The following is an 18069-nucleotide window of genomic DNA, read 5'->3' on the forward strand; positions in this document are numbered from 1 at the left end:
TACTTCATGGGGGCAGGCTGTATACTTCATGGGGGCAGGCTGTATACTTCATGGGGGCAGGCTGTATACTTCATGGGGGCAGGCTGTATACTTCATGGGGGCAGGCTGTATACTTCATGGGGGCAGGCTGATTGTATACTACTTGGGACAGGCTGTATACTACACCCTCGGCTTATACTCGAGTCAATAGGTTTTCCCATTTTTTTGTGGTAAAATTAGGGGTCTCGGCTTATACTCGGGTCGGCTTATACTCGAGTATATACGGTAAATTGTAAAAAGTTATGGACACCGTTTTGGTTCCATTTCTACAACCAAGTATGAGCATACATACTGTATATACAATATTAAATAGTATATAAAAATCTACACATTTAGGCACCTGCTTTAAATGGCTGGGGATAGTTGTGACCCTGGCTATGTGGATTCAAAGATTCTGGGGAGGGGGGAATTTAATAAAGATTATAAATGCCCTCCACCCCGGCCTACCACACACAGGATTTACTAAAAGGCACTGGCTTTTTAACAGTTTTTTTTAACAGTTACATTTTTAACAGTTTGTTTACTGCTGACTGTGGTTAAGAGAGAGTAGATACCCCCTGAGATGTGATCATAGGGTTCTAATGAATTGTCATGGCAACCAAAAGACATTAGTGTAATTCACTGGCCATCTTAATTCAACGATTACATTGTATCTCATAAAAATGGAAAAATGTAAAGAAATATATTCAAATGTCAAAACTAAAGGACAAAGATGAAATATTATATATAAATATATTTTTTCCTTATTGTGGACATGTAATTGAGGGGATTTATAGTGAACCAAAGGGGTAAAATGAAAGTTGACATTAAAACAGTCTAAAAAAATTAAAAATTATGAAAGTTTAAATCATACTTTTCTCTAAAAACATACAAAAATAAACATATGCAAAAAAAAAAATGAAATGAACATGTAACACAAACTTTGTGGTAAATGCCATTCAAAAAAACCAAAACACATAAACAATCCAACATGTGAAATAGTTTCCCCCGCAGCTCTAAAAAAAAAGTTAAATTACTCTGACACCTTCCGTATATTAGATACAAAGTGAAACAGGAAAAGAACACTCTTTCTATTGAAGTACATTGACATGTATTTGTAGAGCTTTTCATAAATTCATACATTTTTAACGAAGGTTTCATCAATATATCTTTAAGAAGCAGACATGAATGGGAAGAGCCTGGACAAGCCCATTTATCTCAATAAATCAGAACTGTTCTGAGTAGTGATACAACAGCATGCAGAATGCAGAGTAAAAAAGCAGCAACTGGGGATAGTAGGTAGTGCTGTAATGCTCAGCATTAGGCAGTCATCCACAAATAAGCAAATACAGTACTATAGACATTAAATTATAGTGGGGGCTGGTACAGATTTTGCAAGGATGCCCAGCGGATACAGGTTATTCCTCTGTACACTACAATGAGGCTATGTTAACACATTGTTCTAGACCTGTGGTGGTGAACCTATGGCATGGGCACTCTATATGGGCACTCTTGCCACCACCCCAGGGCAAGGCCTCTTGCAGTCCCAGGCAGCCCAGGACCCTAGAAGGAAGCTACAATGATAACCCAAACTTCTACTCCTTCCTTCTACTGTATTGGTGTTCTCAGGTGCCTAATTTAATCCTGTGATAGAGCAGGGAGTGATAAGTGCTTAAATTGACGCATTGGCACTTTGCAAAACATATGTGGGTTTTGCTTGTAGTTTGGGCACTCGGTGTCAAAAAGATTTGCCATCACTGCTCTAGACAGTGCTCTTTCCTCATTAGGAGAATAGTGACCCCCTCAGACAACACTATGACACCACCAGGGGCGTAACTTTAGGGGGTGATCGCACCTGGGATCACTTTCCCATATGAGAAGACTATTAGTATAAACCATACATTATAGTCGGGGGGCCTGGCACAGACTTTGCACTGGGGCCCATCAGATTCTAGTTACGCCACTGGACCCCACAGAAATATAACTTTTAGAGAACTTCAGTGACCACCAGTAACTCACTCTCCAAAGATCACAGAGCTAAAAGATTCAGGGGGAAATGACACTTAGTCAAGGGAACGGGTATTGGGAGAAAAAGATAAAAATGGGGAACATTTGAATGGGAAACATCCATATTAATTCATGACCAAGAAAGGTGATAAAACCCTATCCACTTATGCACCGGCTCAGTTAGAGGAACATAGAGCCCCAGGATCCACAGACATCCCAGCATTAGACCAGAGAGCTATTACATTTGTTCTGTAACCCTTCACAAAGTGACAATGATTTAAGACATGCCAGACTTTTTTTTAAAGTGTAAATACTCTTCCTTTTACAATATTGATAAATCCGTTCTGTGTCTGAGCACCAAATATCCAAAAATAGTATAAGGATATTTTTCACTTTGCTTTCAATCCTTGTCAGCTTTCTTTCAGAAATAAATAAAAAAGATGACGAAAAAAAACAGCCATCACGATTGTAGACTTGTAAATCTCTGAATATTTATGAGCCTGGCTGACAAATATTTGAAGGCTGTGTAATTCTCAGGCTAGTTCAATAATGCTTTATGCGAGTTCAATAAAAAGTTATGACCTGCAACTTGCAATAAAATCTAACAGGAGGAGGAGGCCTTTGAGGCATCAAGCTTATTCGAGCTGTTTACTTTTTTGTAATAAATGCTACTGCAGAGGTATGCTCCTGGTATAATTGCTTCATCCAGCTATAAAATGGTACCTATATGTTTTCCACATTTATCACCCAGTGACCCAGTCTACAGTAACTCAGGGTGCATCGGTTTTCCAAATGGTGAAAATCCATATACAAATCCCATAACAAATAATATGCCTACGCTTACCTGCATTGGCCAGATAATTAAAAGTAGTTATAACATTAGGACGGCCACAGATGAAGTGGAAACAGATCCGCACACTTTGCACAGAAATATACGGCAAGGACTCCCTGTTTGCCGTCCAAACTGCAGCGCCTACACTGTAACAGTTCTTACAGTACCGGCACTGCTGTTAGGCTGGTAGAAAGGGACCTCCATACCAGGTGTATTACAGAGCTATAAAATACAATAAAAAACTGTTTATTTATTCAGTATTTGGCTGCTGCCTGGGCTGCAACTAAATTTTACATTTGAAATTATTTTCCAAAAATTTACATTATGATGCCCATTTAATTAAAAAAAAAATTCCTATATGTGTTCATAGGTAATCTCATCATACTTTCAAATAATTATCCAGTTTAGAAACGTACAACGTGATGGAAAGATCTGCACACTTTGCACAGAAATATTAGGCAAGGACTCCCTGTTCGCCATCCAAACTGCAGCGCCTACATTTTAACAGTTCTTACAGTACCAGCACTGCTGTTCGGCTGGTAGAAAGGGAGTCCTTGCATCATATTTCTATACCTCCATACCAGGTGTATTACAGAGTTAAAAAATACAATAAAATACAATAAACTGTTTATTTATCATACTTTGAAATAATTATTCTGTTTAGATAAGTAAAACCCAATGGAAAGCTAAAAGTGTAAAGAAAACATACATTCATTAAAGACAAAGCAGGTAGAGAACAGTGTGGGAATTGGGAAGATTTTTCTTGGAAGTAAAAGGGTGATTAGTATTTCTTATTATGGAGAAGATAATAAAGGCAGAAGTGTTATAGATGTGAGAGGTCATCTATAAATGCAAATTAATCTGAATGTGATTTTTCACTACTGGGGAGAAGTGGCATTTTGCACAGACCCAAAAGCTTCAAGCTACACTTTTCAAAAATCTTAATTAATTGTCTTAAAGGAACAATAAACCTTTGAAAGAACACAGGTAATGATGTTAACTTCACCGTCTGTTAGTCTGTAGCATCCTATGCAATGGCTATAATAAAATTCTATGCTAGGCTGGATCTAGCATACAATTCATCTAGACAAACAATATATGTGCGCCCGCTATACCAAGGGGACGGATCCTGAGTATATTGGGTGCTTTGTGCACCGTGGAGGGGCGAGGGGGATACACAATGAACTCGCTCATGATATATCCCCCAATGTGCAAAGTTACTCTAAAGGTGCAAGACAAGGGTGTATGGGTAAAACATATGTGGCATTTGAGGGAAGGTACTGCTCTGCTGCAGCCAGTTATCTCACAGCCAGGCATAGAAAGATTAGAAGGAGCAGTGGGGACAGCTGCAACAAATAGAGCCTTCTTTTATATGAAAATAGGATCTAAGAAAAGAAGAAAATAAGAGGGAGAGTAATTGGTATTGACTTTTTTTCCTTTTTGGATTTTTTTCTATGTTTGGAAGATAAAAAATGTATACTTATACAGTATACTTCTACACTCTTATATTTGTTTTGCACCGTATGCAGCATTCAAAGGCTTAAAATCTCTAACCAAAGTGCTGTTCTCACCAAATGTTTCCGAATTTTGCACAGCCTAAAAAAGTATCGAGGAAATGACAAATAGACCTGAAGTTTCAAGTAGCGATGAGCAGACTTAATGGGGTTGGGCTGAACCTTGAAAAAAGGTTTGGTGTGTGTAGCCAAGCCCCCTTTAAATGCCATAAGTGCTTGTGCCTGTATACCACCAGCATTAAAGCGGTTATCACCCGTAACAGTTCTGGTGGTCGGGGTTAGCGGTGGGGTCCAAACACAGAACCTGGACTGCTCATCCACTCATCTCTAGATAGTAAAAAATACATTGTGGCCAATGGAATACTATTAACAGTGTTAACAGTCTCCTGTCTGTCCTCACTCGTATTGCTCCATATGTTTGCCCTCTACAAATCATAAAATAAAATAAAACATGACAAAGTGCTATGGAATATGATATAAATAAAGATTACTATTATTATTAATTCTGCCCAGTTATCGGCAGCAAATAAAATATATACCTCAGAAGATTAATATTCACCTGTTTCGCTCAAATGGATACTTTATCAGGATACTATGGCAATTCCCACTACTAAGGTTAATCACGCTTGTCAATCAAGCCATTTGCCAAAGAGAATTGAGCAGAATAGATGGTTATCACACAGAGCTGCCCGTCATGTATACTTCATTGTTGTTGGTTCCATTTTAGAGGGTTTTTGGCACTTAGCAAGAGATTACTAGGCTGCAAACTCATGAAGTTGTTCAGCCATGTAACAGAATATAGTTTAGAATTACGTTTGAAATGCAATTAATAGCTTATCAAATTACAAGTTGCCTCAAAAAAAAAAACTGAATACAATTAACAATACAAGAACTGTCAAAAGCCATCAACACAATACAGATAGTAGAGAAATAATTAAGAGGCCGCTGTCGTAAGACACATGCAACTGCCCAAATTGTGGAATAAGAAATTAATTTTCAGGTTATTACAATAAAGCTAAAGTACCTTTCAGTAAAACCTGCTAATTACAGTCGAAATTAACAGAAATATCAATAATAATTACTGCTTTCTATGGTATATATATAGAATATATTGAAACGTCAGGTTCTCAAAGTCCCCAGACAGGCAGCGCTCCGACTAGTGACTGCACCCAGCAGTGATGGATGATGCGCAGAATCCGTAATCTGTCACTTACTTGTCAATAGGCTCAATAGTTTCATGACTTGATTCAGGAATCTGTCTATATTTCTCTAATTCTGAAGGGGATTATCATCATTCCACTAATCTTTGCCAAATCGTTACCAGACATAAAAATATAGAAGAATGCAAAAGAAAAACACAGATAAAAAGTTCAGCTCTAATAAGAGAGAAACAAGTTTTTTTCTGAGACCTCATTTGTGCTCTCCATTATGGCTCTACACAACCTTCTGAATGCATGGAGGTGTACCACACCAACCACACATGTCTACATCATAGATGCAACTCCTTATGGAATTCCTCCAATTTTGTAAGAGTTTTTTTCATTTATGGGAATATAAGTCTCCAGACAAAACAAATTGCTATGCCCAATTTTGTGTTGCACATATATATTCCGTTAGAAGACTTTCTTATACGAAAAAGAAACTTGGTAACAGTAGTGTTGAATAAATCGAAACAGTCCTAAACACTAATAAATGCTGTGTCTTCATATAGAATTAAGGGCACATTACAGGAATTCTCCCATGAAGTCCACTGTTCCAGATTGTGACCTGTTGTCAGAAAGAAGCAGCTCAAATGTGGGCTGGTGCTAGAAGACAGACAATCCGTGCATGTACAACAGTAATGCTGGTGTTTTATCATGAAATACCCAGTGAAATGCAACAGGCATCCATATCAATAGCTTTGTGTGATGCTCATGTAGTACAAATGTCCGCATTTAAAAAATGTTTCATATGGTAGAAGACATTTTTAGCAGTTTTTTTTGGCACAGATTATGCTGGAATTTTGGCATATTTTCCTCTGCATATTTGCCCAGAAGACTACATGACAATCTTCCCAGGGAGAGTGGTGGTGGTCGTTATGGGGCAAATAATTTGTGTTGAATTGTGTGCGTCTTAGATGCCCGGCCAGGTAACCTCCATTGAAGGAGCATAGCATATTCCTATAATCTAGTTTTCCATTATTTATTCTGCATGGTACATTTAACAGAATTAAATAAACTTCAATTTAAAAGTAAAACCATGACAGATATGTGTTTCTGTATTAAATATTTATTTTTAAATAAACCATACAGAAAGGTAATAGCCAGTAGACTCGCATGGATTTATTTCCATAAGATCATGGAGTGATGTCTTGATAATAGCTCCATTGAGCAGCTGAAACATTGCACCATGATCTTTTGTGAACAAACCCACATGCATCTTGTGGAGTGCTGCTTTCCTGTGTATTCCTTGGATGTTATGTTTGGCAGATGTACCTGAGGCCTGCACCATTCTTTGGACTTTGATCCCTTGTAACACAGTGTTGCTCCCTTGTACCACAAATAAGGGGATGAAAATTGCTTATCAGTAGTATATGCGAGACACAAAACATTGATATTTAAACTACATTTTGCCCCGGAAAAAAAAAACAAAGAAAAAATCTGAAAAAAACCCCCCCTGACAAGTAGCTAGGGGTTGCCCATAGGTTTAAAACATGGATCTTTTCTAGCAAATACAGCTCCACTCCTGACCAAGGGTAGTGCTTGGTATTGCAACTAAGCTCAACTAGTTTCTATACAGCTGAGCTGCAATCCCAGTACAACTTATGGTCAGGTGTGACTCAATTTTTAGAAGAAAATAGCCATGTTTGTCAACGCGATACAAATCCTAAAATAGCACAACTGTAATATGACACTGGAACAAGGCCAGTATAAATGTTTTTTATTTTATAGCACGCACATAGGGACTTGCTAAAGGTATTGTGCCCTAAATTGCTCTTACAGGTCCTATTCAAGAGGGAAAGTAGCAGCCACGTGATAATCATTAAACGTTATTGACTATTGGATTATCAGCAAATAGCACAGTCTAAAAGTAGAAGTTATGGCAGTTTTCTTGTCTTGTCCTGATGAAATTGTTGTTACCCAACAATCTGGGAAGAGTAATGATATTGTGGATGTTTGGCACATCTACTTCATCTTCCTCTTATATTAAATAATCCCCGGTCCGGGACTAGGCCTGGGGTCTAATGGGCGGGGAACAGTGCCTTAGGTCATTGTATCTTGATGGACTACTGTAATAAAATCTTCCAGGAATTCCATCTTTTCCCAAAATTGTTCCAAATGTTTGTATTCCATGTAGAATGAAGTCATATTAATGTGTCCCTGCTGAGACAGAGGCTTTAGCAGGTAAATGTGATTACATAAAAGCCATAAACGTGTCAGATCCAGGAAAAAGCAGAAAAGGTCTGTATAATCTGAACAAACGATCTAGCAAAGCAAAAAATTGTGACATTACAGAAAAATAAAACTGTCATTACACTTAGAGCTTGGCTACAAATACAGATAGTCTGCAATTGCGATATAAGTTCCAGACACCTGGTCAGGGGGCAGCTCAGGGTGGTAGCCAAGGGCACAAAGCCTTCTAGGGGGCCTGTGACCATCCAAACCACCCACCAAATTTTATACCGAGAAGGGCCTTCAGCCATGAAATCTTCATGCCTCTGTTCCTGCTCTCAATACAATAGAGCCATTTCAGGACCTTTGAAGGTTCTCCAAAAAGTCCTGAAACTGCATATTGAAACAAAACAGAATGGAAGAATTCTTCATTCCCAAAGAAGTTGATTCTAATACAACATTTAGGTAGTGAATTGTAGGTGATATAATAGTCATACAGCTCAGAGCCCATGGCAGTCTTAATCCAACCCTGTCAGGAGGACTCTATGTTCTATGCTTACAAACAGTCATGAATAATTCCACTTCCTATACCACCAGTATAGCAAAGGTTCCACGTGTGCCTTGTATCATTTAACATGGCTAACTGCAGAGGGGAATGTAGGCAATCATACACAGCTGGTGGTGATCGCATTAATTCTCATAATTAAGATTTCCCATATGTAATTCAGAGACCCCACCAGGCATGTCTCTAAATGTCACCAGCTGACACCGCTGTCTTAACGCCTTAAGGCTTTTCCAGCAGATAAAGTGTACAGCGCCTGACTTGCATATGTAAGAATGTGTAAGATCTTAAACTCCTCTATCACCCAAAAAGTGGCCTATAAATCATTTCATGAGCACATCTCTACATTTCACTAGAGAAGGACAGCATACAAAAGACAACCAAGTAGAAACAATCTGGTTATTTCATGTTCTATTCATTTCTCTGTGCCTGCATGTAAAATAATGCTGCATTACCGCATTAAAGATGAGGTTTTTATCCTTTTTAGTTGAAATGTGAGTCACACTGAAATATAAAGAGCGGAGGAGAATTACAGGCAACAGTCTATTATCCGGCTCTCGAAATAACTGTATTCAATGCAGACAAGATAGTGAACATCAGCCCCTTATCGGCTCAATCGTATTCAATGCACTAAAAGGTTCATATCACCTTTTTGCTCTGGACACGGCTACATTTAGAACAAGATGTGTCCTTTGAGAACTTAAAAAAAAAAATCTGTGTTTTCATCTACTAGGTTTTCATGAAACTGACACTATAGTCAGATATATCGCCATACTGTACCCAAGCAAGCACTTAAGGGCAAATTAAAATATAATATAAGTATAGCTTTTATCAAATAAAATTACATTGGCTTTCCAATCCCTATTTTATTCATATTTCATGCAAATAATGCAAAAATGTTTTAGCTGTGCTTCGCTATGATATCCAGTCTGGCAATTGTATTCTTGACATTCAGCTGACTATTAGGGTATGCTGCTACTGAGACACTGGTGATTAAATCCAAAATTGTATCTGTCTGGCTAGGTTTAAACCTCCAGTACTAGCAAGTAAGAACAAATTCCATTATACAATACCAAGAAAAAAGTCCAAAATGTCCCAATTTCCATAAAAGGTTAAATTTAATTTATATTAATCAAATTATACATTAAAAATACCATCACATATGGGATGGAGAAAAACTGATGAAACAATGTCTGAATGTATGAAAATGTCTGGTGCCCAACCAGATGATCAGAGTGTATAACCTATGCAGTGGTTGGAAGGCAGAATTAATGGGTAATTAACCAAGGACTTTTACGTCAGTGCATTTATAAGCAGAGTATCTAGCCTACCCGAATATCAATTCAAAGGTATCGGTACATGTATGTAAGTAACTTAGCTGCTCACTCTCAGAGGTGCCAGACACCTGAACTTGTTTTTCAATTGTCAGGCTTCTTAAAGGGGTATTCCCACGAAAACAAGATTCTTAAATTTACTCAGGGTAACATAATAACACATTCTCCAATTTACTGTTATTGACAATAATACAGGATTTCACAGATATAACTCCAACCAACCTGTCTATCAGTCCTGGTGTATGTAATATGAATGAATAGCTTTTCTTGTCTGCACTCTGCTCTCTGTCTCCTGCCCCTCCCTGCTGCATTACAAGACCAGCACAGGAACAGGCACTTTCTGCCAGCAAGCAGCAGTGTGCACAGACTTACTCTGCAAGCTACAGACAGATAAGGTCTTTGTATAGGGAGGCATATAGCAGAGCTGACTATGTGTGTGTTATAGGTGAGTTAGCAGTGCTGGAGAGTGTCATTGTGTTTTATATCCATCTCATGGATCTCATCATCTCTCATGTCTGCTCTGTCTTATCTCTATTATACTAGTAGAATATTCAGAAGCTAAATAAATGTGCATATGGACTGTATCCTGATAATTTAAGCACATTGTCCGCACATAGCACAGATGAATCATGAAGTGTCTGCTTAGAGAGTCCTCCCCCACACTCTGGAATTTAACACTAGCCCATTCCATGACAAAAGGCATATTGTAATTTGTGAAATAATAGGGGCAGATTTATCAACACTAGTACAAACAAACAAACAGTGTAATACACATGATTTCTAAGAGACATATTGGGAAATTATATAACCACTATTTTCTCTTGCACATTATTTTTATGTATAAATTTCCACTAATACAGAAAAGAAAGCTGTGTAACTTAATCTATTTTTCTGTATTATAAAATTATATAGGAAATATACAGCCTAATATACATAATGCAGGCCCTACGCTACAGAGACAGCTCTTATTTTACATACAGATGTTTATTTATGAATGACTGACACTTCTGTGTAACTTCCTGACTTTTTTGGAATCCCCCACTGACTTTCTCGTGTCTGCAGTGACCTCATTAGCATGTTGACACCACATAGAAGCAGCTGTTAAGGACATCCAGTCTTTCCTATTCTTATACAAATACGGTTTCTCCTTCATCAAAGGGATCTCATCACCACTGATCAGCAACCTCTCCTGAATTCCTAGAACTGCTATGCATGAATATGCTTATGCCAATGGAGAGCTTGTTTTTATGGAATATCAGCATACTGATGAAGTCACTGGTAGGCAGAGCATAAAGGAAGAAGTCAGTGGGGATTCATAAAAAGTGAAGAAGGAATAAAAGGATGTGAAGTTTTTCATTAATACAAAATTGATTCCGTGAAGCTGAGAAGTCAAAGTGGAACGAAGTTACTTGACCCTTACATTGCCATGCATTATTTATATGAGGCAATGTAAGATAAAGTAATGTATATTAGGTTTATAGACAACAGTATGAAATCCAATTTTAGGGCAAGAAACTTATTGCAACAAATATTCAGTATAACAGTCCAAAAAAAAAAAAAATCAAAGATTTACAAGTTATAGACTGTATTTACAACATACATGCCAAGTGTTCTGTACCTACTTGCATAGTACTTATGCTTTTCTTTTTAATAGACAGCACTCTGTATAATCGTAGCCTAAGGGGCATGGAGTCTCAAGGATTAATGTTTTTTTTGGCAGACTCAAACTGATCCACTGGTGAACCCCCATTCCTTGTATAAGCAGTTAACAGCAGGGCTTGCTGCTTTGTCAACATGTATTCCTGAGTTTTAGAACCAAGGTTAAAAGGCTATTCTCAACTGGTTATTGACAGTAAATTGGATTCATCTGACATATACATATATTTCTTTAATTGCATCTTATTAAAAAAATTCCCATAAATAAAGCCATGTTGTGCCTTAAAAACTAAAGTCATCCTTGGATACAACCACCACCAGTAGTCTTCCAACAGTGGCCAGGCATACACTATTGAAGCAACCAAGCTCCTGGATTCAGAATGGCTTTGGGATATGCAGTAACTCCTGGCCATTTCATATGCAAAAAACTATTTGTTTCTCTTCACAATCACTTGTGCAGTCGTGGTTGTATCCAAGGATGTCTGTTCTCCATATCTAAGGGACCAAATGACTACATTAATTAATTATTTTCAAATCAGGTACATTTTTAATAACATCTAAGTGAAGTGTATTTACACAGCAGATGAAATAAATGAAATGTGAATGTCCATATATATACCCCTTTAAGGCAAGAGCCAGTCAGCAGGTTACCAACAGGTCCCACTGACAATTACCGTATATACTCGTGTATAAGCCGAGTTTTTCAGCACAAAAAATGTGCTGAAAAACGTCCCCTCGGCTTATACACGAGTCAATACTGACTAAAATTGACTAAAAAAATAATACTTATATACTCACCCTCCGGTGGCCCCGATGCGCAGCGCTGCTCCCCCGATGTCATCGCGGCTCCTCTTCTGGCTTCCCGGCTGTTCTTCTTCCTTCAGCGTGCTGGGCGCCGCCATGCTCTTCTCGCGGGCGGCGCCTAGTATGACGTCAGCAGCAGCGCGTCATACTAGGTGCCGCCCGCGAGAAGAACATGACGGCGCCCAGCAAGCTGAAGCAAGAATAGGAGCCGCGATGCCATCGGGGGAGCAGCGCTGCGCATCGGGGCGCACGGTGAGTATATAACTTTATTTTTTTATTCTGCTGGGGGCACGGCTGTATACTACTGGGGGCACGGCTGTATACTACTGGGGGCACGGCTGTGCTGTATACTACTGGGGGCAGGCTGTGCTGTATACTACTGGGGGCAGGCTGGGCTGTATACTACTGGGGGCAGGCTGGGCTGTATACTACTGGGGGCAGGCTGGGCTGTATACTACTGGGGGCAGGCTGGGCTGTATACTACTGGGGGCCGGCTGTGCTGTATACTACTGGGGGCAGGCTGTGCTGTATACTACTGGGGGCAGGCTGTGCTGTATACTACTGGGGGCAGGCTGTGCTGTATACTACTGGGGGCAGGCTGTGCTGTATACTACTGGGGGCAGGCTGTGCTGTATACTACTGGGGGCAGGCTGTGCTGTATACTATTGGGGGCAGGCTGGGCTGTATACTACTGGGGGCCGGCTGTGCTGTATACTACTGGGGGCAGGCTGTGCTGTATACTACTGGGGGCAGGCTGTGCTGTATACTACTGGGGGCAGGCTGGGCTGTATACTACTGGGGGCAGGCTGGGCTGTATACTACTGGGGGCAGGCTGGGCTGTATACTACTGGGGGCAGGCTGGGCTGTATACTACTGGGGGCAGGCTGGGCTGTATACTACTGGGGGCAGGCTGGGCTGTATACTACTGGGGGCAGGCTGGGCTGTATACTACTGGGGGCAGGCTGGGCTGTATAGTACTGGGGGCAGGCTGGGCTGTATAGTACTGGGGGCAGGCTGGGCTGTATACTACTGGGGGCAGGATGGGCTGTATACTACTGGGGGCAGGATGGGCTGTATACTACTGGGGGCAGGCTGGCTATATACTGGGGGGTCTGTGACCAATGCATTTCCCACCCTCGGCTTATACTCGAGTCAATAGGTTTTCCCATTTTTTTGTGGTAAAATTAGGGGTCTCGGCTTATACTCGGGTCGGCTTATACTCGAGTATATACGGTACAGTCCAAGGCAAAGAAAATATTATGACTAAAGGCGGAAAAAGACAGGAGAAGCAAGAACCACAAGCAGCAGGAGAAAGACCCCAGGAACTGATGGAGACTGACGGAATAATGAGCCAAGCTAATACATAAAATACTGCCACCATTATTCTGCACCAATTATAAGCTATTTTGGGTAACTGCGTTAAAGTATGTAATTTAGAGTGCTAGAGGAGAACTGTAAGTTGCTAAAAGGGTTGTACAGTGCAATTGATAGAAAGCAGTAGAAAAGTAAAGAAATCAGGCAATACCTTTTTGAGACTAACTGATTATGTAATTTCTACAATTTGTATTTAAAGGAAAAAAATGATGTCTTCCTGGAGATGGTCATGGCATTCATTGCACTGTCTGTGTTCTACTTGTTATCGGTGGAAAGAGGTGGCTGTGCAGTCATTACTGAATGTATTCAGAGTCCACGTCACAAGAAGTCTCAGAACCTACTAGGTCAGAAAGTTATTTGTGCCCGACAAATTAACATATAAGCAGCATTAATATAATATAATAAATTTATTACAGTAGATTTACAGATCCAAATTTTATGTGCACCAACATTTGTAATGCATTTTAAACACCTTTTTAGCCTGGTCTATTATTTAGTGTAACAAATTGGTAAAGGGAGTAACTTACAAAAAGGATTTAAAGGACATCTACCACCAGGATGAAAGACTGTATGCAAAAGAGCCTGAGGGGCTCCAAACTCCATAGGTGTTAATGGAGCCTGGAGTCCCTCAGGCTCATTTGCATACAGTCTTTCATCCTGGTGGTAGATGCCCTTTAATGTACGATGGTGTACTCTGACACAAAGTAAGCCAACTAATAGGTGGTATAAACCTGCATTAGGGATGCACAAAGTAGTGTCATCACATATTATACATATAGTTTTGTTGGAATCTATACTACATTTCTATTGTAGAAGTATTAAAAAGTATTGGTAAATCTTTGCACCGTTACATTCCTTTTATCAAAATCAGTATAAAAACTTAAAAAAGAAAAAAAAAAATTACCCCGCTGTTCGTTCTTGGATCACTGTCTTCTGGAACAACCTATGGGAAAAGAAAATTAAAAGATAAATGTTTTGGAAGGCAGCACAAAACCATAAAGTTCTGCAACCTTTATTATTGTTGTTTGGCTTCCTATTAGATTATTGATTTCCGCCTGTTTTCCTGTTCTAAGAGTGCAACTATCCGTTTTTCAGTTCAGTCCCCAAAAGAATTACGGCCACACAAATGAAATGATCAGGATGTGTTCTAATTGGTACTCTATACGTTATTCTGGTCACTCTGTGCTAAAATCAGCAGTCTTCCGAAAACATGCTCCTCTGCCTTTTTTTCTGTTCTGCAGCTAGAGAAGCAAAAATCAATAGCACTGTAAAATGGATGAGAATGAATAGTTCATTAGGACTGAATTACCCAGCTATCCCCAGCAGCTATAGTGAGTCACAAAGGGGCATCCCAGTGCTGCTACTGTCCATATTATCAAAATAAATGCCTGCATAAAGACTTGAGTAGAGGGTACATTCTCCTCCGTGATCCATTTTCCACTGCTCATTAAAAATTGAATTTCTCATTCGCTGGTTTATAACTTTACAACAGATATTCTTCATTTTATGCAAACATTCACTTTGCACATTTTCCATTTTCCCTTATTTAGTGTTGCCTTTTCACAACTCTTATCCTCCCCGGGACCATTTGATTGTTTATATTCTTGTTTTGTTTTCTTTATGCGTTTACTAATGTAGAACATTATGTTCAATCTGCAAAAGATGTAGATGTTGTGTGTCCTGGATCTGGAGAGTGCGGCACAGAGGCACATGTACATATTCTTATATTCTATCACATTTTTTATACTCCCTGCATGCATAAACATTAACAAGTACAGTATATAACACATACAATCTTAACTTTTACACTGGTGAAGTATGTAAACAAAAATAATAAATTAAATTAATAAAATAATAAATTAAATAAAAACAGAAGCCATCAGCAGAAACCTCTATGAGTTTGTTTTCAAGCATCTTTGCACCTTCCAAATCATGTTTCTTCCATAGAGCCCCAGCATGATGACAATCATCCAGAAAATCAAATTTAGTGGTAAACCTTCTGCCTCTGACTTATAGAAGCAATTTACATCTCACTTCAAAGTTGATTTTCTAGATGATGCCTCCATGCTCCATGAACTGGACAGTTTTTAGTTATTTGACAACATATTGGTAGCGCTTTATTAGGTCAATTTCTGCTGACAGGTTCCCTTTAAGACATTATATAGGGTCAGTTAGCAAAATCTTATAAATGTGCTGCAAATGAAACCCACATTGTTATAACCTGCAATTTTTCTCGCTACAGGTTTGAAGTGTAAAGGTTTAGAATATAGAGATATAGAAATTTCTGGAGGTAAGAACATTGGGGCAGATTTACTTACCCGGTCTGTTCGCGATCCAGCGGCGCGCTCTCTGCGGTGGATTCGGGTCCGGCCGGGATTCATCAAGGTAGTTCCTCTGCCACCCACCAGGTGGCGCTGCTGCGCTGAAAAGCATCTGGATGCCCTGAAATTCACCGACCCAGACCCAGTGAAGGTACCCCTGAGGAAGCCTGCATAGACAGGCGATACTCGTGGGGAATCTTTCCACCAGCTCCCTCCCTGACTGCACTATGCACTTTAGGTAACTATATCTACTGTTATCCTTATGGCTAAACCACCCTGTTTACATTATATACTTTGCACTTTGAATATGATATCATATAATGGTTATTGGTGGCTCTAGCCACAATAGGCTTCATTTCCTAGAATATGTATTTTGTTGCATTGAGCTCAGGGATGGCTGCTGGACTCTAGCACATGCAGTGCTTTTTAATTGCTTTTATGTATCGTTTTTTTCAATAAAGTTTTCACTTGTTTCGCATACATCCTGCTTTGTTTCTGTGTTTTATAACAAAAATTTGGGATGTCTATATGCCAAGGCCCCTTTGGCCTAGCCATACTTTTCAGACCCTTCCCTCTCCTTTCTAAACGGGACCAAGTGAAGGTAAGCGCATCCCAAGCGACACATTTTCCGTTTGTAAATGCGGCGGGTTTTCCGAATACGTTGTGTTTTCGTTCGGCCACGCCCCCGATTTCCGTCGTGCGCATGCCGGCGCCGATGCGCCACAATCCGATCGCGTGCGCCAAAATCCCGGGGCAATACAGGGGAAATCGGAGCAAATCGGAAATATTCGGGTAACACGTCGGGAAAACGCGAATCGGCCCTTAGTAAATGACCCACATTTTGTCCATTTCTGACATTTTTTTACAATTTTTGGAATAAGTCTTACCTAAAGGGAACTTTTCCTTTATTGATTTTATGCTAAAGTTCAAATGAAGTATGTTGAAAAGTTATTCAAATTTCTTATTCTTCTTATCAATGTTTTGCATTTCAGTTCTCTTTCTACTATGTTTATTCATTTATTTTTACATTAAGAGAATAAGTAAATATAATTATTTACACCCTCACATGGGTGTAACTGAAAATGTGTTCACTCTGAATTCTGAACCCATGGGGATTTACAGTAGCAGCACAGTGGATGGGACTTGAAAAAATACCATACACATGTTGTAAAAAAAAACCTGAAAGTTTCTTGCACACATTTTAACGCTATCAATGTCCACCACAGATATTCTGTAATAGAATGTGTTCCCATAAAAGGGGCCAGGAATTTGCTGAGCCCTTTGTGTTGTTTACTGCTGTTTGCACATTGTTCAAGCTGTGTCTTTAAAAAAAAGGTTTGAATTCATTGTAGAGAGTGCTGTGCTGTCTATTACACTCTATACAGACAAAATAAACCTGTTGACTAAGTGGGTAAAATTATTTACAGAAGGAGGGAATAAGCAGCTGCCAGATGCTTCTTATATTATTTAGAGAATATTCCCCACACAGACATGATGGCATATCTGGCTTTTGACCAAGTGCTAGAAGGGCACCCTATGCCCATTCACAGTCCATCATTTACGCTTGGATTTCACATTGGTTTTTCAGAGCAACTGTAACTGATCCAAATATTGGAGTGTGATAAATACAGAAGTAATATCAATTTAAAGGGTTAAGTGCACATGCTCTTATCATAAGAGTCATACCAAGAGTCCTTGCAAAAGTAGTGTGAGCACAAATGTCTGGAAGCAATATTCTGTTCCATTTACATACATTTTTAATTACACAGGATGCACTATATGAGCTGAATGCACTGGAGAAGCCTCGGCAGATACTTAGTTGACAGGCATTAAGAAGAATATTCTAACAACACACACAAGGGACTGAATATGTAAAAGTTTAGTAAAATAATTAATAACCATAACACACATCACAATTTTTCCTACATCAAAATTATTTTTTAATTTTTTGGATGTTCATTGGAAAGCTGGACATCAATCACAAACACTGCAACTAAAATAGTTAGGCTACATACACACTGCCACATGAGGCTACATTCACACTGCCACATGAGGGACGTATATACGGCCGATATACATCCCCATCACACTACGTGTGCTGCACCGTACCTCTCCGTACCCCAGGAAAAGATAGAACATGTCCTATGTTTTCAAGGCATACGGCGCTGTGCACTCAACTCCTCCTCCTCTCCCTGCGCGCTGCCGTGTGCCTGCTGTGCTATGGTACGGCGGGCAACGGCTGTGTGAATCCAGCCTTAATGAAGAAACAGTAAGAC

The 18069-nt window shown here is 39.5% G+C and overlaps 1 protein-coding gene across 9 annotated transcripts in view; it reads right to left on the bottom strand.

Moving 5' to 3' along the window:
* The window catches only part of INPP4B (inositol polyphosphate-4-phosphatase type II B), a 366270-nt gene that overhangs the window by 146136 nt on the left and 202065 nt on the right, over positions 1–18069 (bottom strand). For 7 of the 9 annotated variants that reach the window (XM_072119662.1, XM_072119688.1, XM_072119643.1 and 4 more), the window contains one exon: positions 14377–14415. The exons of 1 other annotated variant lie outside the window; for it this stretch is intronic. In XM_072119662.1, the coding sequence (XP_071975763.1) occupies positions 14377–14415 (39 nt within the window). Of the gene's footprint in view, positions 1–13623; positions 13688–14376; positions 14416–18069 lie in introns of those variants that run through there. One more of the 9 variants, XM_072119709.1, reaches the window with a different exon arrangement.

Source organism: Engystomops pustulosus, chromosome 1, assembly GCF_040894005.1.
Source record: "Engystomops pustulosus chromosome 1, aEngPut4.maternal, whole genome shotgun sequence".
NCBI lineage: Eukaryota > Metazoa > Chordata > Amphibia > Anura > Leptodactylidae > Engystomops > Engystomops pustulosus.